Source organism: Chiloscyllium plagiosum, unplaced genomic scaffold, assembly GCF_037043375.1.
Source record: "Chiloscyllium plagiosum isolate Xiang-an unplaced genomic scaffold, Cpla_swu_hap1 HiC_scaffold_43, whole genome shotgun sequence".
NCBI classification, from domain to species: domain Eukaryota; kingdom Metazoa; phylum Chordata; class Chondrichthyes; order Orectolobiformes; family Hemiscylliidae; genus Chiloscyllium; species Chiloscyllium plagiosum.
Genome location: NW_028270181.1, coordinates 22,300,849 through 22,325,927, shown reverse-complemented (window position 1 = coordinate 22,325,927; position 25,079 = coordinate 22,300,849). Strand labels below are relative to the sequence as shown.

At 42.8% G+C, this 25,079-nt stretch overlaps 1 protein-coding gene across 12 annotated transcripts in view; it reads right to left on the bottom strand.

Annotated features, from left to right (window-relative positions):
• ptpn20 (protein tyrosine phosphatase non-receptor type 20) overlaps nt 1-25,079 on the bottom strand; it is a 440,815-nt gene that overhangs the window by 33,211 nt on the left and 382,525 nt on the right. For all 12 annotated transcript variants that reach the window (XM_087982468.1, XM_087982474.1, XM_087982476.1 and 9 more), the window contains 2 exons: nt 18,893-19,041; nt 6,037-6,127 (listed from right to left, as the gene is read on the bottom strand). In XM_087982468.1, the coding sequence (XP_087838594.1) occupies nt 6,037-6,127; nt 18,893-19,041 (240 nt within the window). The remainder of the gene's footprint in view (nt 1-6,036; nt 6,128-18,892; nt 19,042-25,079) is intronic.

The following is a 25,079-nucleotide window of genomic DNA, read 5'->3' as shown; positions in this document are numbered from 1 at the left end:
CAGGTTCATAGCTCCTTGAAAGTGGAATTGCAGGTAGATAGGATAGTGAAGAAGGCATTTGGTATGTTTTCTTTTATTGGTCAGAGTACTGAGTACAGGAGTTGGGAGGTCATGTTGCAGCTGTACAGGACATTGGTTAGGCCACTGTTGGAATATTGCGTGCAATTCTGGTCTCCTTCCTATCGGAAAGATGTTGTGAAACTTGAAAGGGTTCAGAAAAGATTTACAAGAATGTTGCCAGGGTTGGAGGATTTGAGCTATAGGGAGAGGCTGAATAGGCTGGGGCTGTTTTCCCTGGAGCATCGGAGGTTGAGGGGTGACCTTATAGAGCTTTACAAAATTGAGGGGCATGGATAGGGTAAATAGACAAAGTCTCTTCCCTGGGGTCAGGGAGTCCAGAACTAGAGGGCATAGGTTTAGGGTGAGAGGGGAAAGATATAAAAGAGACCTAAGGGGCAACTTTTCACACAGAGGGTGGTACATGTATGGAATGAGCTACCAGAGGAAGTGGTGGAGGCTGGTACAATTGCAATATTTAAGAGGCATTTGGATGGGTATATGAATAGTTTGGGTTGGGATATCTGGTCGGCATGGATGAGTTGGACCGAAGGGTCTTTTTTCCATGCTGTACATCTCTATGACTATGACTCTATTGAACTTGTTCTTAATCTTCAAGACTATAATGAGGTTAACCCTTGGCCTTCTCTTGTGAAAAGAACCTCTGACATGTCCCATCCGTCCTGATAGGTTGCATTATTCTTTGAAGATTTTTCTATTCTTGATAATGTGGTTATCTCGGGAGGACTTGTGCTACTGTGAGGTAGTGTTCCTACCTCTGAGCCAGAAGCTTCAGGTTTCAAGTCTCACTCCAGGACTGGATAGCGATAGGTTTGTTCATAAGGTGAACCAACAGGTTGGTCAGCAACCCATAATCCCTTTGGATAACACCTGTGGCAGACAGTAACAGTGGGAGAGCTTTCCTGATTGTTTGGTGGCTGCAATACAACAGTCTCCTTGTAGCATCAATCCCTACAGTGTGGAAGCAGACAATTTGGCCTATCAAGTCCACACCCACCCTTCAAAGAGCATCCTATCCAGACCCACCCCATCCCCATAACTCCACATTTCCCAATAGCTCGCAAACTATAGGCAATTTAGCATGGTCATTCTGCCTAACTTGTACATTTTTGGACTGTGGGCACAAACCCATAGGGAAGAATGTACACACCCACACAGACAGTCACCCGAAGTTGGAATTGAACCCAGGTCCCTAGCACTGTGAGTCAGCAGTGCAAACGACTGAGCCACCGTGCCACCTTTGTTAAAAGACTCCACAGGCAGGTCTTACCATGGACTGTACTCTTTGGCAAGTACCCTCCTCAATAGCAGGGACTACTAGAAAGAGTGTACAAAGACCAGAACTATAGACTGTACTCTGAGTATACTGTAACCAAGTTATATATCCTCTCTGCTGTACATTCTAAATCCTCTACAAATGAATTCCTGTACTTTGTTTGCTTTTCCATGAATCATCAACCTATTGGAGAACTTTAGGATGAAGAGATCGTGCAGGACTGGAGCATAGAGGTTAGAGGTTGGAAATAATTCCAGATGGAATTGAAAAATGAGTTGTAAGTATAAAAGTGAGTTGTTTGTAGACTGAATGACAATGTTGATCAGTGGGCATAGGGATGATGGATGAATGGATTTGGTGAGAGTTTGGGTTCATGCAGAAAATCTTGGCTTTGCTCAAGGTGACAGTCTCATGGCGCATTGTGTCACATAACAGAATGATGAAGTATCAGATTAATTTGGGCTGTTAAGAAAGAGCTGTAAAAATCCATAAAGTAATGACTGGTACTGAATTTTGCAATTCTATTTAAATTAAAATTTAACAGAATTTATTCCATTTCCTTCAGTTGTGCCTGCTTTCTCATATTGCACTGGAATATAGGAAAGATCAAGGCCTCTAACCCTACCCCTAACCCTATCCCTCACCCTATCCCTCACCCTATCCCTAACCCTATCCCTAACCCTATCCCTAACCGTATCCCTAACCCCATCCCTCACCTCATCCCTCACCCCATCCCTCACCCCATCCCTCACCCTATCCCACACCCTATCCCTAACCCTATCCCTAAGCCTATCCCTAACCCTGTCCCTAACCCTGTCTCTCACCCTGTCCCTCACCCTGTCCCTCACGCTATCCCTAACCCTATCCCTAACTCCATCCTTAACCCTATCCCTAACCCTATCCCTAACCCTATCCCTATCCCTAACCCTATCCCTAACTCTATCCCTAACTCTATCCCTAACCTTATCCCTAACCCTAACCCTATCCCCAACCCTATCCCTAACTCCATCCCTAACTCCATCCCTAACTCCATCCCTAACTCCATCCCTAACTCCATCCCTAACCCTATCCCTAACCCTATCCCTATCCCTAACCCTATCCCTAACTCTATCCCTAACCCTAACCCTATCCCTAACCCTATCCCTAACCCTATCCCTAACCCTATCCCTAACCCTATCCCTAACTCTATCCCTAACTCTATCCCTTACTCTATCCCTTACTCTATCCCTAACCCTATCCCTAACCCTATCCCTAATCCTATCCCTAACTCTATCCCTAACCCTATCCCTAACCCTATCCCTAACACTAACTCTATCCCTAACTTTATCCCTAACTCTATCCCTAACCCTATCCCTAATCCTATCCCTAACTCTATCCCTAACTCTATCCCTAACCCTATCCTTAACCCTATCCCTAACCCTATCCCTAACACTAACTCTATCCCTAATGCTATCCCTAACTCTATCCCTCACTCCATCCCTAACCCTATCCCTAACCCTATCCGTAACCCAATCCTTAAACCTATCCCTAACCCTATCCTTAACCCTATCCCTCACCCAATCCCTCACCCTATCTCTAACCCTATCCCAAACCCTATCCTTAAACCTATCCTTAACCCTATCCCTAACCCTATCCCTAAACCTAACTCTATCCCTAACCCTATCCCTAACCCTATCCCTAACCCTATCCCTAACCCTATCCCTAACCTTATCCCTAACCCTATCCCTAACCCTATCCCTAACCCCATCCCTAACCCCATCCCTAACCCCATCCTTAACCCTATCCCTAACCCTATCCCTAACCCCATCCCTAACCCCATCCCTAACCCCATCCTTAACCCCATCCTTAACCCTATCCCTAACCCCATCCCTAACCCTATCCCTAACCCCATCCCTAACCCCATCCCTAACTCTATCCCTAACTCTATCCCTAACCCTATCCCTAACCCTATCCCTAACTCTACCCCTAACCCTATCCCTAACTCTATCCCTAACTCTATCCCTAACTCTATCCCTAACTCTATCCCTAACCCTATCCCTAACTCTATCCCTAACCCTATCCTTAACCCTATCCTTAACCCTATCCCTAACCCTAACTCTATCCCTAACCCTATCCCTATCCCTAACTCCATTCCTAACTCCATCCCTAACTCCATCCCTAACCCTATCCTCTATCCCTAACTCTATCCCTAACTCCATCCCTAACTCCATCCCTAACCCTATCCTCTATCCCTAACTCTATCCCTAACTCTATCCCTAACCCTATCCTTAACTCTATCCCTAATCCTATCTCTAACTCTATCCCTAACCCGATCTTCGACACATATTAAATTCCAGCATACCCACAATCCCAGTGGCCGATAATTGAACTTTGATGAACGTATCTTTTTATTCCTTCTCCTTTATAACTTCAGTCACTGATTTAGGCACAGCTTGTAAAACATCACTGTAAAATTACATGCGACAATAAATTGCTATTCTATTCCATTCCATTCTGATAGCACTTCTGGGTCATAGAAAAAAAATCAATCTCTCGCTCAATATCAAAGCCTTTTCTAGTTAGGCCAGGAAGTGGTTTTCCTCCACCACATCAATTCAGACAGATTCTGGGGATCCTTACACTCAAAGGGGGTGATAGGAACAAACCTGCCATTCAGTGGCCAACATATGACATCCCGATTAGATCCATGAATAGGTAGGGTACGGACTGTGTAGAGGTAAAAGGGCGTCATGCATCGGTGCAGGCTTGGTGGGCTGAAGGGCCTGTGCTGTACTGTTTCTTTGTTCTATGTTGTTCTTAATTTGTTCTCTCAGCATCAACTTCCAAAATTTAACAGAATTTATTCCATTTCCTTCAGTTGTGCCTGCTTTCTCGTATTGCACAGGAATATAGGAAAGATCAAGGCCCCTAACCCTACCCCCAACCCTATCCCTCACCCTATCCCTCACCCTATCCCTCACCCTATCCTTAAACCTATCCCTAACCCTATCCCTCACCCTATCCCTCAATCGGCTCGTGTGAGATCCCTTGACAGCTGTGCAGCTGCCCAGCATAGAGGGGACATGGACGGTACAGGCCTCAAACATTGCTACTGAGGTGCGGACTCGATTTAGCTCCACGTACAACAGGGGCCTCCATTCAACTGGTAAATACTTCACACTTTTGGAAGTTACAATGGATTGATTTAGCATTTTAAACAAGAAATCTTTCGAGAACCTGACAAATCCATTTGAAATGTAAAATCAATGGGCATTCAGCATGATTTCTCAGACTTTTCACGTCATATAAAGTTAATGGACAAATATTAATGTGATTTTCCTGAAGCCACTGAAATTGTAATTTTTTTCGATGCCTTTTCATTTGTGCAGCCTTGTCTTCCCAGTTTCCGCTGTGCATTAACTGTAAGCCTTAGCCTTGCACAATGCTGCACTACTGGGCCTCATTGTAACCCAAGCTGAGAGTGAGTCTCCTGCAGTACTTCCATGTACATTGAGAATTAGGGGCAGCACAGTGACTCTCAGTGGTTAACACTGCTGCCTCACAACACCAGGGACTTGGGTTTGATTCCGCCCTTGGGTGACTGCCTGTGTCGATTTTGCACGTTCTCATCCCTTGTCTGTGTGGATTTGCTCCAGCCTCCTCCCACACTCCAGAGATGTGCAGGTTGGGCTGTGTTAAATTACCCATAGTGTCCAGGGATGTGAAGGCTAGGTGGATTAGCCATGGCAAATGTAGGGTTATGCGGGGGTGTGGGTGGGATGCTCTTCAGGGGCTTAGTGTGGAATCGATGGGCTGAATGGCCTGCTTGCTCGCTGTAGGGATTCTACGTGGATATATATTTGATGAGGTGTTCCACACAGACTGCTAAGTAACAGCTGTTGCTTTCCCAGTTTAATTCTGAATTTACATCCCCCAGTCCGCACCCTTTAAAATTTGCTGTGTATCCCTCTTCCACTACATTTTGATATTCCTCAGTTTTTGAAAATTAAGAGAAAGCCAACAGGGAAAAAAGAAGTCTTGCATTTATATATCACCCTTCCTGTCTTCAGCACTGCACAGCTAGTTAACATGTCATCACTGCTGCAATGTAGCAAATACAGCAGCCAATTTGTGCACAGAAAGTTCCCACAAACAGCAATGAGATAGTGAGCCAGATAATTTGGTTTTGTGATGTTGCTTGAAAGAGAAAATTTGGACTGGAACTCCCTGGCTGCTTTTTACATGATTCAGTTGGGATCCTTCGCATCCAGTTGGGGCCTTGGTTCAACTCCGTCTCTGGACGACTCCAGTGCTTGAGTTGTGTGAATTTTACAGAGGACTTATCATCTCTCACATTGACCTAACTGAAATAACTCTTCAGAGGCCAGCATCCCATCAACAATCACACTTCATTTACCTTTAACAACAGCACAGCCTCTCACTGAGTCAATACCTGGCATTCATCCTTTTATGTCAGACAGGGGTCCCTGATTGGACCAGATTAACAACCCCAATCAGGGAACTCATACTTTTATCAGGTCAGCTGGCTGACTTTGTGACAATCACTAAACTTAACCGTACTGATGGTTCGTCATTGGTACGAAAAAAACTAGCTGTAGATGCCAGTTGATTGGAAAAGAACAGCCATTATATAATAAGAATTCCTGGCTTGTGACACTGTTTGATTTGAATAAATTACTTACAAGGCAGAATGTCTCTATATCTGTTTTTTTCTCTGTTTTCTGGACTTTTTCCCACTCTACAGTCATCAATCGGTTTCAGATGCTCCAGTGCCTTTAAGAGAAAGGAAAAGATGTGAGGAATGTAAGTCACAACAGCTCACTAAATGCTAAAGGGACATTTGCCAGGTTAATTTGGCTAACAATGGTTTAATCACATTACTAGCTCTGTCAGTGAAATAATGTAGTGGCTCCAATCTTTGCAGCCAATTGCAGAAGGATATGTATGACACTGAAGAGAGCTGCACACACAGATCTAGCAATTTCTATATTTCCTGACATCTGTTTGAATCTGTTGCTAAGTCAACATGATTACCAAGCAAGTCAGGCAGCCAGTCCCATTCGAGTATTCTCACAGTCAGTAAACTAGACAAGGATAAGGGGCAGTACGGTGGCACAGCGGTTAGCACTGCTACCTCACAGCGCCAGAGACATGGGTTCAATTCCCTCCTCAGGCAACTGTCTGTGTGGAGTTTGCACATTCTCCCTGTGTCTGTGTGAATGCCAGGTGCTCCGGTTTCCTCCTACAGTCCAAAGATGTGCAGGTTAGGTGAATTGGCCATATTAAATTGCCTGTAGTGTTAGGTGAAGAGGTAAATGTAGGGGAATAGGTCTGGGTGTGTTGCTCTTCGGAGGGCCGGTGTGGACTTGTTGGGCAGAAGGGCCTATTTCCACGCTGTAAGTAATCTAATTAAAAAAACTTTGAATTATCCAGCACTATTTCATAGACAATCTTCATTATTTATAAAGAGTGAAATAAGTGATTTGGATGTACCTGCTGAATTATGTTAGAAATTGAAATAACAGCCTTTTAACAAAAATGTAATAGCTTGAAAATGAAATTATGTTTTAATCACCGCAGAAAAAAAGGATATAAAAATAATTTAATAGCTAGCGTGTTTAGCAATGATTGTGAACTTAGGACAGAGCTAAAATCTAAATGAGAAAACAATTAAATTAACATGCTCTTCAGATGTCTCCAGTAAACCTTGGGTCACCCTATTAATGGTGGAAATTTTAATTGAAAGTGCTCTGTACTATAAAACGTCATGGCGTCTCTATGAGACAAGAGACTCTGAAAAGGAAAAAAATAGCATGGTCTTTTTTCTGGTCTTCCTTTCTTTGATCAGGGTGACCAAAAAGCTGCTTTCACAACCACTCAAACCTGCCAATCAAAAATAGAGTTCAACAAATGTTATAAGTAGATAATGGACAATCTGTTAATACGACATGAACAGACCTATCACCTCAGTCAACCTCTACTGAGCAAATTAAATATGTCTTTTCCAACTATGTTTTGAGAGCACATGTTACGCAATTAGCTTTTAAAATACTCTATTCCATTTAAAAAGTGCAGCAAATGTCTCCTTTTGTTGTGACATGTCACCAATATAGACCTTCACATCTCCATTTCAACCAATGTACATCAAATTTGTTTAAAGAATAAAAGACAAGGCCTCTGCACTTTAATCTCAAGTACATCAATATTGTAGATAGGAGGAATGATTGCACAGGCTGGGGTAGTTTCCTTCAAATTTAGAGACTGGGGAGAACTTTAATCCAAAGGACAGCGACATTGTAGACAGGAGGAACGATTGGACAGGCTAAGGTAGTTTCCTTCAGATATAGAGTCTGAGGGGAGAACTCCTTTAAGTGTACAAGATTATGACAGGTCTAGATAAAGGATAAGAAGCCCAAATTCCTCTTTGTTGAAGTGTCCATTACTCAGGCTGTAGATTTCTGTCCATGCCGCTCAGTTTTTGGTATTAATCTAGTCCCATTTGCCTGCATTTGGCAAATTGTGAAAACTGGGCAGCATGGACAAATCCATGCTGTACAACTTTATGACTCTAAGTAGGAGGTTGAGTTTTATTCTCCCAATGGGATGTGGACTTCCCATCCAGGGCCAGTGTTTGTTGCTGGTCTCTAATTCCCACGAAACTGAGTGGCTTTTCAGAGACTAGATAGCATCAAGCTCATTGCTGTGGGTCTGGAGTCATATGTAGGCCAGGAGAAAGTGATGATTGCAGATGCTGGAGATCAGAGTGGAGAGAGTGGTGCTGGAAAAGCATAGCAGGTCAGGCAGCATCTGAGGAGCAGGAGAATCAACATGTTGGGCATAAGCCCGAATCAAGAGCTCTTGCCCGAAACGTCGATTCTCCTGCCCTTTGGATGCTGCCTGACCAGCTGTGCATTTCCAGCACCACATGTAGGCCAGACCAGGTAAGGATGGCCTTTTCCTGAAGGATAGATTTTTACAATAATTGATGATAGTGTTATGGTCACCATGATTGAGACTGAGCTTTCAATTCCAGATGTGATTGGTTGAATTTAAATTCCACCAGCTGCTGTAGTGGCCTTTGAACCTGTGAGCCCAGAGTATTAAAATCAACCTCTGGATTAAAGTCCAACATGAGTACAATGAGACCATTGTCACCACCCCACCCCCCTTAAATACCTCTGCATTAACCCCTGTAACACTGAAAGAGCACTGAGATATGCATTTGAAGTAAATATGCCTACAAGGCAATGGAGTGAGAATTAGGCAGTGAGATTAGGCTGGATATCGTCAGACTGTGTACAGTAGATTTTTATGATTTTATGGGACAAATCTGTTTTTGTTTTCTCTCCGGGACCAATCATTTAAAATTCTTAATGCCAAAACACTCCAAATTCATCTCTTCGATTAAATGTAGAGATTCTTATTGCCAAGTGTAACATGGATTCATGGCTGTGGTGCTGCACACTGTCCAGTCTTTCCTCATCAATTTAAGGTTCCGTATCCGCCTCAAATGATGAACTCAGTCATGCTTTATTTACATCCAGGACTTGCTCCCACCCCGGCTCCAGCAACTTCCTGACAGTGAGAGCGGGATGGTCAGGAATGAGGGTGACACGGTGGCTCAGTGGTAAGGACTGCTGTCTCACAGACCCACCCTCGGGCAACTGTTTGGGTAGAGTTTGCATGTCTTTCCCGTATCTGTGTGGGTTTCCTCCGGGTGCTCCGGTTTCCTCCGACAGTTCAAAGATATGCAGGTCAGGTGGATTGGCCTTGCTAAATTGCTCCATAGTGTCCAGGGGTGGGCAGATGGATTAGCCGTGGGATATGTAGGGTTACAGAGATGGGTGGGTCTGGGTAGGATGCTCTTCGGAGGGTCAGGATGGATTTGATGGGCTGAATCGCCTGCTTCCATGCTCTACTGATTCTATTCTATGTTAATGGCAAGTGAGGATTACAAAAGAAATGTAGGGAAGGAACAGACCTGAACAATTCTGGACAGTGAAAGACTCATGGGGGAGAGAAATGAAAATAATAATTGTCGTTGACAAATTGAAAACGGTTAGTTGATAAGATCAAAAGATAGACCCACTAGGGTGTACAGTATCAATAAATCCTGGAATAACAGCATAGATGCATTGCATTAGCACCTAGAATATTCTCCCCAGATGGTTTGACTTTACAATACGGTGCATTCAAAAGTGGTTGCACAAAATTCCATTTTCCGCAGGATTAAACTTGGCACAAAGAGTTCTCAATTGATAGTTATTCACATTGGGTTAACAAGGTGTCACGTAACACCAAGTGATGCAGGGAGACATTGCTGACTGCTGCAGGGGTTGTACACTGCTCAGCAGTTTCTCCCCGATACTGATGTGCTGGTGAAGCTTTGAATACTCTAACACACTGCTGCATTTTAATATTTTATAACAGTGTCTATTGAGGCACAATTCAATCACAAAACTGCAAGATCAATAACTGTCAGTGCACAGTACTGCTGCTCATTTCTATTCTAACCTTGTTTTCTCTTAACAAAAAGATAAGTGGTTACAAAGTGCCAAGGCACACTGTCATCTCTTATTCAACGTATTGAATTAATTGCATGTGAAGCTCACATTTTCTGAGGAGAGGAGGCTGATTCCATCTTATTTGCTTCACTTCCCAATCTCAGAGACACTCAAGTCACATCCAATGATGATATTCCAGTTGAACTGGAACAGATTGAGTCCTATTCACAACCTTATCATAGCCTGCGATTTCAATTCCCATCAATTTAACAACCAAGACCAGCTTACTGATTCACTCCCACCTCAGACTGTACCTATAGCTACCACATCTGGCCCGTTGCTTGATTAATGTCACTCGTGTGAAGAATGTAGAGCATGAACCACAGTTTAGCACGTCAAAAACAAACCTACTCAGTCACTGAAATACAATTTGTCTCCCATTCTTTCAGAGTGAATCTCCTTTGTCAAACTTAGAACCACACATTAGATTAAAGGTGAATTAGTAATGCCTTTTAAATTCAAGGCCCGTTGCTTCTCTCTTTGACAGTATGTGGCTGTGCTATGCCATGAAATGCCCAAATTTAAAGGGTTTCCAGTCATTTTTGTGACAGTACTTTAAGAGGTGTGTTTTGTCCTGTTGTTTTTGTTGTGAAGAAAAGTTGAGACTGAGGTGGCAAGTGATCTGCTCAAAGCCAACAAAGTAAACAGTTTGTAAGGCCTTGAGTTTTTTTAAAGTTGGAACAATAGAAGCAACCTGAATGGGTGTGGTCAAGCTCCCACAGAACCACGATTTTAGTTTACCATTCTGTAGCTGTTAGGGTTTGGAAGCTGCAATACATCTCTTCGTGTAACAGCAAGACACTTGGATTCTCTCTCTCTCTCTCTGAGTTTTCTTTTGATCTTTTCTCCCTCTCCTTGAGAAATGCATATGAGACAATCTATTTTACGGAATTTGCCTTTTCCAAGCATGTGTTTATGGGATGTTACTATATTGTAAAAGTTGCTGTTTGGTAGTTAAATAATATTATGCTGTTACATTTTCCAATAGAGTTACGTTCTTCCAATTTCTTCTTTCTTTTGTTCGCGTTTTAACTATACCATTTGAATAAAGTGTGTTTTGCTTCAAGCTTGATAGTTCAACCAATCAAAATATATCCAGAACACAATGCCTTAAACTTGCCTTTAAAAATAAGAAAAAGTTTGTGTTCTAGGCGATCTTATTAATATATTTTGAGGGAGTTTAGTATGGTCCATAATATTATACCCCAAAACAATTTTACATGATCACTTCTAGAAACTAACTCTTCAAGCCAATTTTGCAAGTCAAATGGTGCCTTTAACAGAGGTTGGACACACCGAATATTTGGGAATGAAATTCTAAACCCATACTCGATTTAGTGAAATACCTGTCTCTGTGGACTTCCTTTTTTTGCATTTACTTCAAGTAATAAATATAAAGGTATATGTAAAAACAAACAGTACTCAAATATCAGGAAAAAGGTTTTGTTCCCAGAATATTCATTCTGAGAGAAGTTGATGGGTTAGATGCTGAGAAGACGGTTCACCTCATAGTTTGAACCTGGAACAGGGGGCATGGTTTTGAATCAGGGTTGACTCATTTAAGGTGGAGATGAGGAGGAACCTCTCTCAAACGATCGTTAGTTTTCAGAATTCTCTTGCCCAGTGAGCAGTGGAAACTGGGCCATCGAGTATACTGAAAGCCGAGTTGGACAGATTTCTGATTAACGAGGATGGATCCAAGGACGGTGATAGGGAGCAAAGTAGAGTTGAGGCCACGGTCAAATCAATAAGGTATAAAGGCCTCCTTTTCTATTTTGTTTTGAATTGTGGATCAAAATGGGTAAAGGATATTGCTGTCAACCAAGGATTGCTTTGCACTTTTGAAAGTAATTTGCTGGAACTCATTGTGGGCTGTGTTTACACTGTTGCTTTGTTCAAGCAGTGGGGGAAGCTGTCCAAGGTGCCACAGTACCTTGGGTGTGAGTGCAGAGTAACCTTCACCCAAAGATAGATTGCTGATTGGTTTCTGAAGTCAGGATCAGTTGGCAAAAGCATGACTGATTGGCTAATGGAAACCTCCAGACTGCAACAGAGAAAGGATCTCTCTCTCTCTCTTTCTCCCTATCTCTCAAATGAAGTAACCAAGGACAGAAAGATAGCTAATCTCTCCTATCATTTGCTCGAAGCTGTTGCCTCTAACCAGTGACTGAAAGACTGAACAATTAATATGTGATCCCAGTAAAGAACTGAAAAGACCTGGAAATAATGAGATCAGAAATACTGATAAGAAGTATCTTTTGTGGTTAGAATTGATTATTTGTATTAAGTAGTAGCTTCTTTTTAAGTACAGAAACCTGCCTAATGCTTGCTGCAAACCTGAGTATAGCAGAAAGGTAAATTGAGGGACTGCAAGTCATTTGATAAGATCTTTAACTTCTGTAATGACCTGGGAGTCGTAGAGTTTGAGTATCGATGCACTCTCCCAAGTGGGTTCTTACTAAATGGCACAGCAGGCCTGAGGAGCTGAATGGTTTACTGTTCCCACTTCTCGGGTTCTTCAATAAATTTCATTTTAGAGAAAAAAGACTATCTCTATATTATTTCACTCTCTGTTAATTTTTAATATAACACTGTTTATTTATATTTAACAAAGTTGTAAGTTTTGTGTCCCTGTCTCTTTTTTTTGTATCAACAATGTACTTTTTAGGTGGAAGAATTTATTTTCATTTTTAATGTTCCTTGAATCCACCTTTAGATGTCAGAGCTGAAGTAGGCCATTCAGCCCATCGAGTCTGCTTAGTCATTCAATGAGGTCACAGCTTGAAAGATTCGATTTAACAACCAACTGGTGAAGTCTATCTTTGCCGTGAACGCCACATCGAAAATCAGGATTGTGAGAAATTGGTCTTTTGCACACTATTGGAAGAGTTAAGAAGAACTCTAACATCAATCGTGGAGAAAACGCGAGAGTTGACTGTAAAGGCATGACAACAGAACACTTAGAAACCATTAATGGGATTAGTCAGCATGGGTTTATGAAAGGGAAATCATGCTTTACTAATCTTCTGGATCTTTTTGAGGATATAGCAAGTAAAATAGAGAAGGGAGAACTGGTGGCTGTGGTGTATTGGTATTTCAAGAAGGCTTGAGAATAGCAGCAAAATTAGGTTTCAGTTTAGGTGTATTGTCACGTGTACTCGAGTTGCAGAAGAACAGGAATACAATGAAAAGTGTACAACATCACCAACACATGACGCCATCTTAGGTACAAATCTAACGCACAAAGAAATTGGAGAAAATTTTTAAAAGTTACATGACATTACAGATGTACAATACTATAAAAATTAAAACACATGGATTTGCAAGTATACATTGGCATGGATTGGAAACTGGTTGACAGTCTGGAAACAGAGAGTGGGAATAAATGTTGTTTTTTTCTGGGAGCCAGTGACCTATGACCAAGGATCAATGCTTGGGCACCAGCTTTTCATGGTATGTATACAAATAACTCAGACGTGGGATCCAAGTGTTATATTTCCAAGTTAGCTAACTGGATGGGATTGTGAGTTCTGAGGAGGACACAAGGAGGCTTTAGAACAAGCTCGACAAGAGTATAGGGCAAACACATGATAGATGCAGCAGCAAGGGGATGAATGTGAAGTTATCAACTTCAGTCTGAGAAACAGAAAAGGATTTGAATGTCAATATATTGGGAAATATAGATGTTCAAAGGGATCTGGGTGTCCTTGTACACAAGTCAGCAGCAGTACACATGCAAATACAGTAAGCAGTTAGGAAGGCAAATGGTAGGTTGGTTTTGTAAGAGAATTTGAGCTCAGAAGTAGGGAAGCCTCAGTGCAGTTTACAGGGCTTTGGTAAGACTGCACCTGGAATTTTGGTCATACTGTTTAAGAAAGGATATACTTGCTAATGACGGCTTCACCGATACTGGGGATGGCAGAATTGTTGAATGTGAAGAGATTGATTCAACTGGATTTATGTTCATGAAAGTTTAGAATGATGACAGCATGTTTGATTGAAATGTGTGAAATTCTAACATGGCTGGATAGACAAGATGCAGGGAGTATGTTTTCCCCTGATTGGGGAGTGTAGGACCAGGGTCACAATGGCTGAATATAAGGTTTAGCACTGAGATGGGGATGCTATTCTTCGCTCAGACCTGTGGAATTTGCTACAACACAAAGCTGAGGAGGTCAGGTCTAAGTATATTCAAAAAAAGAGATACATTTTTAAATATAGAAGGCATCAAGGGTTATGGAGAGGATGCAGGAATATGACATTGAGTTAGAGGATCAGCCAGGATCATAATGAATGGTAGAGCAGGCTCGAAGGGCTGAATGGCCTACTCCAGCTCCTATGCTTAAGGAAGGAGCAACAAGTTGTTTCAAATCTAACTGAGTTTGATCAAATTTATTGACAAATACAATAACAAACAGATATGAGCCACAGACCTTTAATGATTCTGTGAGGCTATTCACATCTGATTCCTCCAATGTATGTTCCCATTCCACTCCTCATAACCTGATAGATGTACAGCACAGAGACTAGAGGGGAAAGATTTAAAAAGGACCTGACGGGTAGCCTTTTCATGCAGAGATTGATGTGTGTATGGAATTAGCTGCAAGCAGAAGCGATGGAGGCGGATACGGTTATAACACTTTAAAGGGCATCTGGATGGGTATATGAATAGGAAGGGTTTAGAGGGATATAGACCAAGTGCTGGCAAATGGAAGATTGGGAAACCTGGTCAGCGTGGACAGTTGAATCAAAGGGTCTGTTTCTACGCTGTATGACTCTGACTGTATGTAACCCATTACAAGGCTTCATTGTGGAAACAGGTCCTTTGGCCCAACGAGTCCTCATCGACCCTCTGAAGAGTGACCCACCCAGACCCATTCCCCTACCCTATATATACCCCTGACTAATGCACCCAACCCACACATCCCCGAACAGTGTGAGGAATTTAGCATGGCCAATTCACCTAACCTGCACATCTTTGGATTGTGGGAGGAAACTGGAGCACTCAGAGGACACCCACACAGACATAGGGAGAATGTGCAAACTCCACACAGACATTCAGCCCATTGAGTCCTTTCAGGCACTTTGAAAGAGCTTTAAATTAACTCCCAACCCCCAGCATTTCTCCCCCATAACCAACCAAATTTGTTCTCTGTTAAAACCTGTCCAATTACATCTTGAAGGTTCCTTCAAAATCTGATTCGGCCATCTTTTCAGATAGCACAAGTGAGAAAGAACTTCCCCTCATTCTCTCCTGTGAACTCTTTTCCAAAGGTTTCAACTTCAAGTTTCTTTTCATTAAAATTAAAGAATGAAAATCTCTGGGGATCCCAAATATGATATTCTTATTTCCCAGAGAGAAGCAGGGACAACAGTGTGGCTCAGTGGTTAGCACTGCTGCCTCACAATACCAGGGACCTGGGTTCGATTCCAACTCGGGCAACTGTGTGTGTGTGGAGATGGCACATTCTCCCTGTGTCTGTGTGGGTTTCCTCCGGGTGCTCCGATTTCCTCCCACAATCCAAAGATGTGCAGGTCAGGTGAATTGGCCATGCTAAATTGCCCACAGCGTTCATCCATGTGTGGATTGGGTACATTAGTCAGGGGTAAATATAGGGTGGGGAAATGGGTCTGGGTGGGTTTGGCTTCGGAGGGTCAGTGTGGACTTGCTGGGCTGAAGGCCTGTTTCCACACTGAAGCCTTGTCGTGGACTACATACAGTCAGAGTCATATAGCATGGAAACAGACTCTTTGATTCAATGTCCAGGCTGACCAAGTTTCCCAATCTAATCTAGTCTCATTTACCAGCATTTGACCTATATCCCTCTAAATCCTTCCTATTCATATACCCATCCAGATGCCCTTTGAAGTGTTCCAAATGTACCTGTGTCTATCACTTGCTCTGGCAGCTCATTCCATACACACACCATGAAAAGGTTAAGTTTTAAATCTTTCCCCTCTAGTTTTGGACTCCAGACCTTGTCTATTTATCCTATCCACGCCCTTCATGATTTTATAAACCTCTATAAGGTCACCCCTCAGCCTCTGATGTTCCAGGAAAAAAAGACCCGGCCTATTTAGCCTCTCCCTATAACTCAAACCCTCCGGTCCTGGCAATGTCCTTGTAAATCTTTTCTTTGCTGTCTCAAGTTTAACAACATCCTTCCTTTAGAAGGGCAACTAGAACTGTATGCAGTATTCTACAAGTGGCCTCATCAATGTCCTATACAGCTACAACATGACGTCCCAACTCCTACACTCAATGGTCTGATCAATGATCAAGTGTGCCAGATGCCTTCTTCACTACCCTGCCTACCTGCAACTCAAGGAACTATATATCTGCACTCCGAGGTCTCTTTGTTAGGCAACATCCCCCAGGCCCCTTCCATTAACTGTGCAAGTCCTGTCCTGGTTTGCCTTACCAAAATTCAACATCTCATGTTAAATTCCATCTGCCACTCTTGTTGGCCCATTGGTCCATTTAAGATCTTGTTGTACTCTGAGTTAACCTTCTTGGCTGTCCACTACTCCACCAATTTTGGTATCACCTGCAAACTTATTAACCATACCTCCTATGTTTACATTCAAATCATTTATATAAATGATGAAAAGCAGTGGACCCAGCACCAACCCTTGTGCACACTGCTGGATACAGGCTCCAGCGCAAAAAGCAACCCTCTAACGCCACCCTCTCTCTCCCCTACCTTCAAGCCAATTTTGTACCAACTGGCTAACTCTCCCGGATTCCGTTAGACCTAACCTTGCTAACCAGTCTACCATGTTTGTTGAATGCTTTGCTGAAGTCCATATAGACAACATCAAGCACTCTAGCTTCATTAATCTTCTTTGTCACCTCTCCAAAAACCTAACCAAGTTAGTGAGACACAATTTCCCACACACAAAGCCAGCTTGACTATCCCTAATCAGTCTTTGCCTTTCAAAATGCACGTAAATCTGGTCCCTTAGAATCCCCTCCAACAACTAACCCACCACTGACAAAGTTCAGAGGCCTCCTACTTGGCACAGCCCTCTTGACCTGTCCTACTTGTCCATCTTCCTTCGCATCTATCTGCTCCACCCACCAACCTATCAAAATCACCCTCATTGCATCTGCCTATCATTTTCCCAGTTACCTTTCCCCCAGCCCACCCCTACCCTCTATTTATCTCTCAACCCCCTTGCTTCCTCCCCCACATTCTTGATGAAGCACTTATGCCTGAAGTGTTGACTCTCCTGCTCCTCAGATGCTGCCAGACCTGCTGTGCTTTTCCAGCGTCACCCTTTTCGACTCTGAATTTTCCTACAGCCTTTCTTAAATAAAAGCAAAACGTTAGCCAACCTCCAGTCATGTGGCACCTCACCTGTGGCTGTCAATGACACAAATATCATAATGAGGGATTCAGTCCTTGAGTATCAACCTTAGTATTCGTCAAGTGTTATTGCTATAATTACAAACGTGACTGCTCCACGTACTCCCATTAATGTGGCTGGCAAACGTGTTCCCGATAATTGATTCAGCATAGTTGACAAGAGTCATACAGCACAGAAACAGGCCCTTTGGTCCAACTCATCCATGATGAACTGGTTTCATAAATGGAATTAATCCCAATTTCCTGCATTTGGCCCATATTCCACTCAACCTTCCCTAACCATGTACCTGATTAGGACAGCCTGCAGAGCTGGATAATTGATATTTTTTAAATCAACCTGTTCAGAGTTGTTATTACACACCTTTGGAGCAGGTGAGATTTAATCCCAGTCTCCTGATCCAGAAGCAGAGACCCACTGGGCTACAAGACACTTTCTGAGTTGGATAATATCATCACAATACCATTAAAAGATTTAACTAGGAGATGATTAGTGTTTTACATCAGGCAATCTGACTAAAACATATGGCAATAGCTTTTAACAAGTGCCAAGTGATTCCGATCAAACGAAGTCTCGAGAGAGTGCAGCTGCCTCCATCACTCATTCAGGTGCAGGTCGTAAATCAATTCACTGAGGAATAAATAACATGCAAATCACCCGAGTTTGAAATGAAGAATTGCTTTCGTGTATTTAACTTAATCTTCTAATTTTTTTTTTGGAAGTCATGTCAATCAGATAAGACTCAGCATTCAAGCACTTTTAAACATGATTTCTATGTTAGTGCATGGTTGTTCCAGATGCTGAGCTGGTAACCCTAAGGGCTACAATACTAGAACTGACTTTATTACTAAAAAGAGGTGCTAAGGTCTCAGCTTTTCATCTCACAATCAGCACGACTGACACACAAGAAACCAAAGTATGAATGTTTGCCCTGGTTGGAATAAATGATGCTCTCAGGGCATCCAGGTCCAGATATGGCGTAGGCCATTTAGGACTGAGATGAGGAGAAATTTCAGTAGGGATTGGCAGTCTATCACTTTTTCTCAATGAATGGGAGTCATGGAAATAGTCAATTTCTGGATAAACTTTACAAACAACATAGTGCAAACATCATAAACCAAGGAATACTAACTAAGTGTTTTAAAATGCACATGTAACTAAGACATCAGATATGTTTTCTGAGCTATTAAATGGCTCCCCCCCCCATTGCCAGACTGCTCAAACGAAATTGCAGGAAGGTGTGGGAAAATTAAATTACATTTCATTGTATTGCTGGCACCTACCAGTCACCTCACACAAAAACCCTCCCTCTCTTGATTTGGCACTAACTCTCAGTGCCCTCCCAATTGGCTATCTCCACCCTCACAGGTTTACTAACTCAGCATTCAATGGTCTTTCAAATTCACAGGTCTTGACTTAGTTCTTGTCAATGCCCTGACTCTATACTCGGCACACTCACTACCCTCTGACCTCTGCCTCACCCATGAAGAGGTGGTGGAGTGCGAGCAACCCTGAGGAAACTGAACGCTAAATCATGTTGACCATCTGGCCAAACATCTCAGGAACAAGGATGTGCAGCATAACCCATGTGGAGATTAAGACATACCATAAACTCCTTAAGAGGTTGCTGGTGTTCCAGCTGCTGATGAAGGTTTCCAATGAGAGTCTCGAGGTTCATCCCAGAGTACCTACTGCCCAATGGAGTCTTCACCACAGGCCAGCTGATCAACTCGACCTCTGACACCATGGGTTTACCTAATGTATGCAGAGGGAAACACGAAGAGCTTGGTGAAGTTCGAAAGAAAATCCACCCGAGAAAGACCTGGATGTAAAAACTCTTTTGGGTCATTGTGAATGCGCAGCGTATTTTATAAAAATAGAAAATAGGAATGGGAGTTGGCCATTCGGCCCTTTGAGTGTGTTCTGCCATTCAATATGATCATGGCTGATCACCCAATTCAGTTCCCTCTTCGCGTTTTCTCCCCATACCGTTTCTCCCCAAACCCTCTCTCCCCATACCTCCATTTAGTCCCAAGAGCTAAATCAATTGCTTCTTCAAAACAACCAATTAAACAGCATTCATTTCAATGCAAGAGGCCTAACAGGGAAGGCAGATGAACTCAGGGCATGGTTAGGAACATGGCTCAGGGATGGACAGGACTGGCAGCTTAATGTTCCAGGATACAAATGCTACAGGAAGGATAGAAAGGGAGGCAAGAGAGGAGGGGGAGTGGCATTTTTGATTAGGGATAGCATTACAGCTGTGCTGAGGGAGGATATTCCCGGAAATACATCCCAGGAAGTTATTTGGCTGGAACTGAGAAATAAGAAAGGGATAATCACCTTATTGGGATTGTATTCTAGACCCTCTAATAACCAGTGGGAAATTGAGAAACAAATTTGTAAGGAGATCTCAGCTATCTGTAAGAATAATAGGGTGGTTATGGTAAGGGATTTTAACTTTCCAAATATCAGCTGGGACTACCATAATGTTAAGGGTTTAGATGGAGAGGAATTCATTAATTGTGTACAAGGAAATTTTCTGATTCAGTATGTGGATGTACCTACCAGAGAAGGTGTAAAACTTGACCTACTCTTGGGAAGTAAGGCAGGGCAGGTGACTGAGGTGTCAGTGGGGGAGCACTTTGGGGCCAGCGACATAATTGTACTAGATTTAAAATAGTGATGGAAAAGGATAGACCAGATCTAAAAGTTGAAGTTCTAAATTGGAGAAAGCCTAATTTGGACAGTATTAGGCAAGAACTTTCGCAAGCTGATTGTGGGCAGATGTTCGCAGGCAAAGAGATGGCTGGAAAATGGGAAGCCTTCAGGAATGAGATAACAAGAATCCAGAGAAAGTATATTCCTGTCAAAGGGAAGGCTGGTAGGTATAGGGAATGCTGGATGACTAAAGAAATTGAGGATTTGGTTAAGAAAAAGAGGGAAACATACGCCAGGTATAGACAGGATAGATCGAGTGAAACCTTAGAAGAGTATAAGAGCAGTAGGAGTTTACTTAAGAGGGAAATCAGGAGGGCAAAAAGGGGACATGAGATAGCTTTGGCAAATAGGGTTAAGGAGAATCCAAAGGGTTTTTACAAATACATTAAGGACAAAAGGGTAACTAGGGGGAAAATAGGTCCCCTCAAAGATCAGCAAGGCGGCCTTTATGTGGAGCAACAGGAGATGGGGGAGATACTAAATGAGTAATTTGTATCAGTGTTTACTGTGGAAAAGGAAATGGAAGATATAGACTATAGGGAAATAGATGGTGACATCTTGAAAAAAGCCCATATTACAAAGGAGGAAGTGCTGGATGTCTTGAAACACATAAAAGTGGATAAATCCCCAGGGCCTGATCATGTGTACCCGAGAACTCTGTGGGAAGCTACAGAAGTGATTGCTGGGTGCCTTGCTGAGATATTTGTGTCATCGATAGTCACAGGTAAGGTGGCGAAAGACTGGAGGTTGACTAATGTGGTGCCACTGCTTAAGAAGGGTGGTAAAGACAAGCCAGGGAACTATAGACCAGTGAGCCTGATGTTGGTGGTGGGCAAGTTGTTGGGGGGAATCCTGAGGGACAGGATAAGATAGTTTAGTTCAGGATAACATTCGGCATGGACTGGTTGGACCGAAGGGCCTGTTTCCGTGCTGTATGATGTTGCTAAGCAGAAGCTGAATTTCGGTGGTGCTGTATTATGCCTCACAGATACCTTCTGACCCTTTAATTAAAATCATAGAATCCTTAAAGTGCAGTTAGAGGCTATTCGGCCCATTGAGTCTGCATTGACCCTCCCGAAGAGCCTCCCATGCAGACCCACCTCTGGCACCATATCTCCATATTTCCCATGGCCAATCCACCGAGCTTGTAGATTACAGGGCACTTTAACATAGCCAATATACCTAATCTGCACATCTTTGGACTGTGGGATGAAACCAGAGCACCCAGACGAAACCCAAGCAGATAGGGGGAGAATGTGAAAAGATAGACAGTCACCTGAGGCTGGAATCGAACCCAGGTCCCTGGTGTAGTGAGAAAGCAATGCTAACCATTGAGCCACTTTGCCACCCAGGCCCCTAGTAGCCCTCCTTGAGCTCCCTTGAGGGTACAGTTGTGCACCTCTGAACAAACTACCCTGGACTGCTTGCCCAGTCAGACACCCTGGGATAATCTCAGTTCGAGGCATGGCCTTGTGTGGTGAATTGGAATCAGAGTGAGCAGCACAGGGAGGTCTGTAGCTGCAGTGCTGGGTAGATCCATCTGCTTTCACTCCAGTGAGAACTAAAAGGCTCCGAGCCCAAAAGATTCAGGGTGTCACTGTTGAATAAATCTTTGACTTACTGGTCCACATTGCTGCCACACCCTACCACACACACCCTCTACCGCTGTGTGCAGAATCTAGCCAAGTGAATCGCATCAACAATGAAAATTGCTCACTCTGTACAGTGGGGAACATTTGCTGGGGCTGTTTCTCATAGACATTTGCAGCACTGAAAGAGGCCATGCAGCCCATCATGTCCATGTCGGTCTACAAAGATCTGATTACACTAATCTCATTTTCAAGCTCTTGGCCCATAGCTGTGGAGCTGGTAGGAACACAATGTGGCTATCTAAATACTGCTTCAGTGTTACCTTGTCATCTAATGCAACAACCTTCCAATCTACTGTCACCCTTTTCTATTATAAGAAAGTGGCGACTAAAGAACTCTATAAACTTCGGGGCTGCTTAAAGGGGCTGGACTGCAATTGTCATGGAGTCTCCACTTCCTTTTCCTGTCTGTTTCATTTGGAAAACAAGCCTAAGCCAGGAAGCTGGACGCAGGAGTATGAGGGTAACTAAGTATTAACCTGATCGTTGTTATCTTGGAAGAGCTACACAAAACGGTTTTGATTTGTATCTCACTCATTGACAAGTATTTGTTACCTTAGAAAGAGCCACACAAAATGGTTTTGATTTTATGTCACTCATTGATATAGCAAATGAAGTCGTGATCACTGCCAGAAATCTGTGACTGCGTTTTTATTTTAATTCATTTGTGAGTTGCTGGCTGGCCAGTATCTATTGCCCATCCCTAATTGCCCCTGAAAAAAACTTTGTAGTGGTTGGCACAACTGAATAGTTTGCTGGGCCATTGAGAGTCAACCACATTGCTATGGGGCTGGAGTCACATGTAGGCCAGACCAAGTAAGAATGACAAATTTTCTTCCCTGAAGAACATGAATGAGCCAGGTGGGTCAACTGAGAATGGTTTCATGGTCATCAGTAGATGCTTATTTTAAGATAATTTATATTGAATTCAAATTCTGACATGGCGGGATTCAAACCTGGTTTCCTCAGGACACTAATTGAATTACTGGATTAATAGCCGAGTGCAGCCATCACCTCTCCTGGTTGTTTCAGTGGGTTCTCGATTGAGAAAGGAATTGAGTTTATACAGCACCTTTCACTTCCTCAAGCCACTCCAAAAGCTTTAAAATGTAGGTTTTCGGCTTTAATACAGACAAACATAGCAATCAATTCGCATAGAGAGATGTCCCACAAATAACACTGAGATGCTGACCAATGTCTTAGTACTACACAGGTGCGTCAGCCTGCATTAAAGTAGGAGAACCTCAAGTGTAGTTATCTCTGGATTACTCTCAGTGCCACCTGTGAGTGGGAATAGGAATAAGAAGTCAGGGCAGATAAGTCAATGGCTGAAGAGATAGTGCAGTGAGCAGGGATTCAGGTTTTTAGATCATTGAGACCTCTTCTGCGGCAGAAAAGACCTGTTCAAAAGGGACGGGTTTCTCCTGAACTGGAGGGGAACCAATATTCTGGCAGGGAAATTTGACAGTGCTATTGGGGAGCCATCAAACTAATATTGGGCAGAAGGTGGGGGGAAGCCTGAGTAGTAGTGAGGATAGAGAGGCAGATGAGGATGGTTCTGAAGTAAAAAAAAAACTTAATTCGAAAAGGCAAGTCAGAGATTAAGGTCACTTTGAAGAATTAAACTGCAATTATTTCAATGTAAGGAGTCTAACATGCAAGGCAAGTGAACTCAGGACATGTATGGGAATATGGGACTGGGACATCATAGCAATTACAGGAACATGGCTGAGTGGGTCATCTATGTATTGGAACCACAGGAGATAGGAGAGACGGTATAAATGAATATGCTGCATCAGTGTTTACTGTTGAGAAAGAAATAGAGGTTAGAGAACTCAGGGAACTAAATATTGTTGGGTTGAAACAGTCCATGTCACAGAAGAGGAGGTGCTGGAGGTCCTTAAAAAAACATGAAGGTGGATAAATATCTGAGACCTAATCAAGTGCATCACAGGACATTATGGGAAGTTAGGGAAGAAATTGCAGGGCCCCAAGCAGAGATATTGTATTGTCTATGGCCACGGGATGAGGTACCAGAGGACTGGAGGGTGGCTACTGTTGTGCTTTTATTGAAGAAAGGCCATAAGGAGAAACCTGGGAACCAAAGTATACATCAGTGGTGAGTACATTGTTGGATGGTATTCTGAGATATAGGATTTACATGCATTTTGAGGGGTAAGAACTGATTAGGGGTGGTCAACATGGCTTTGCCCGTGGGAAATTATGTCTCACAAAGTTGATGGAGTTTTTTGAGGGTGTAACCAAATAGGTTGATGAGAGTGGAGTGGTAGACATTGGCCACATGGACTTTAGTAAAGCCTCTGACCAGGTTCCACACGGTGGACTAATCAGTAAAGTTAGGTCACATTGGAGTCAGGGAGAGCTTGCCAACTGGATACTAAACTGGGTTGATAGAAGGAAACAAAGGGTAGTGGTGGAGGGTTATTGTTCAGAATGTGACCAGCAGTGTTCTGTAGGGGTCAGAACTGGGTCCACTTTTGTTTGTCATTCATATATATGATTTGGGTGAGAATTTTGGAGGCATGGTTAGTAAGTTTGCGGATGACACCAAAATTGGTGGTAAAGTTGATAGTGAAGAAAGTTATCTAAGATTACAAAGGGATCTTCAATTGGACCAATGGGCTGAGGCATGGCAGATGGAGTTTAATTTGGATAAATGTGAGGTATTACATTTCTCGATGCAAGAATAACACTGTACATTTTGGTAAAACAAACATGGGCAGGATTTATATAATTAATGGTAGGGTCCTGGGTAGTTCTGTAGAACAGAGGGACCTTGGGGTACAGGTACATAGTTCTTTGAAAGTTGCATCACAGATAGACAGGGTGGCTAAGAAGGCATTTGGCACGCTTGCTTCATTGCGCAGCCTATTGAGTATAGGAGTTGCGATGTCATTTTGAGGTTGTTCAGGGCATTGGTGAGGCCACTTTTGGAATAATGTGTCCGGTTCTCATCGCCCAGTTATAGGAAGGATATTATCAAATTGGAGAGTCATAAAAGACTGACAAGGATGTTGCCAGAACTGGGAGGTTTGAGTTATAAGGAAAGGTTGGATCCTTTTTCACTGAAGCATAGGAGGTTGAGGGGTGACCTTATAGAGGCTCATAAAATCATGAGGGGCATAGATAAGGTGAAAAGCAAAAGTCTTTTCCCTAGGGTGGGGGAATTCAAAACTAAGGGATATATTTTAAGGTGAAAGAAGAAATATTTATAAGGGACCTGAGAGGCAATGTTTTCACACAGTGAATGGTTCGTATGTGGAATGAACTGACAGAGGAAGTGATAGATACAGGTACAGTCACAACATTTAAAAGATATTTGGATGAGTACACGAATAGGCAAGGTTTAGAGGGATATAAGCCAAATGCAGGCAAATGGGACTAGTTTAGTTTGGGAAACGT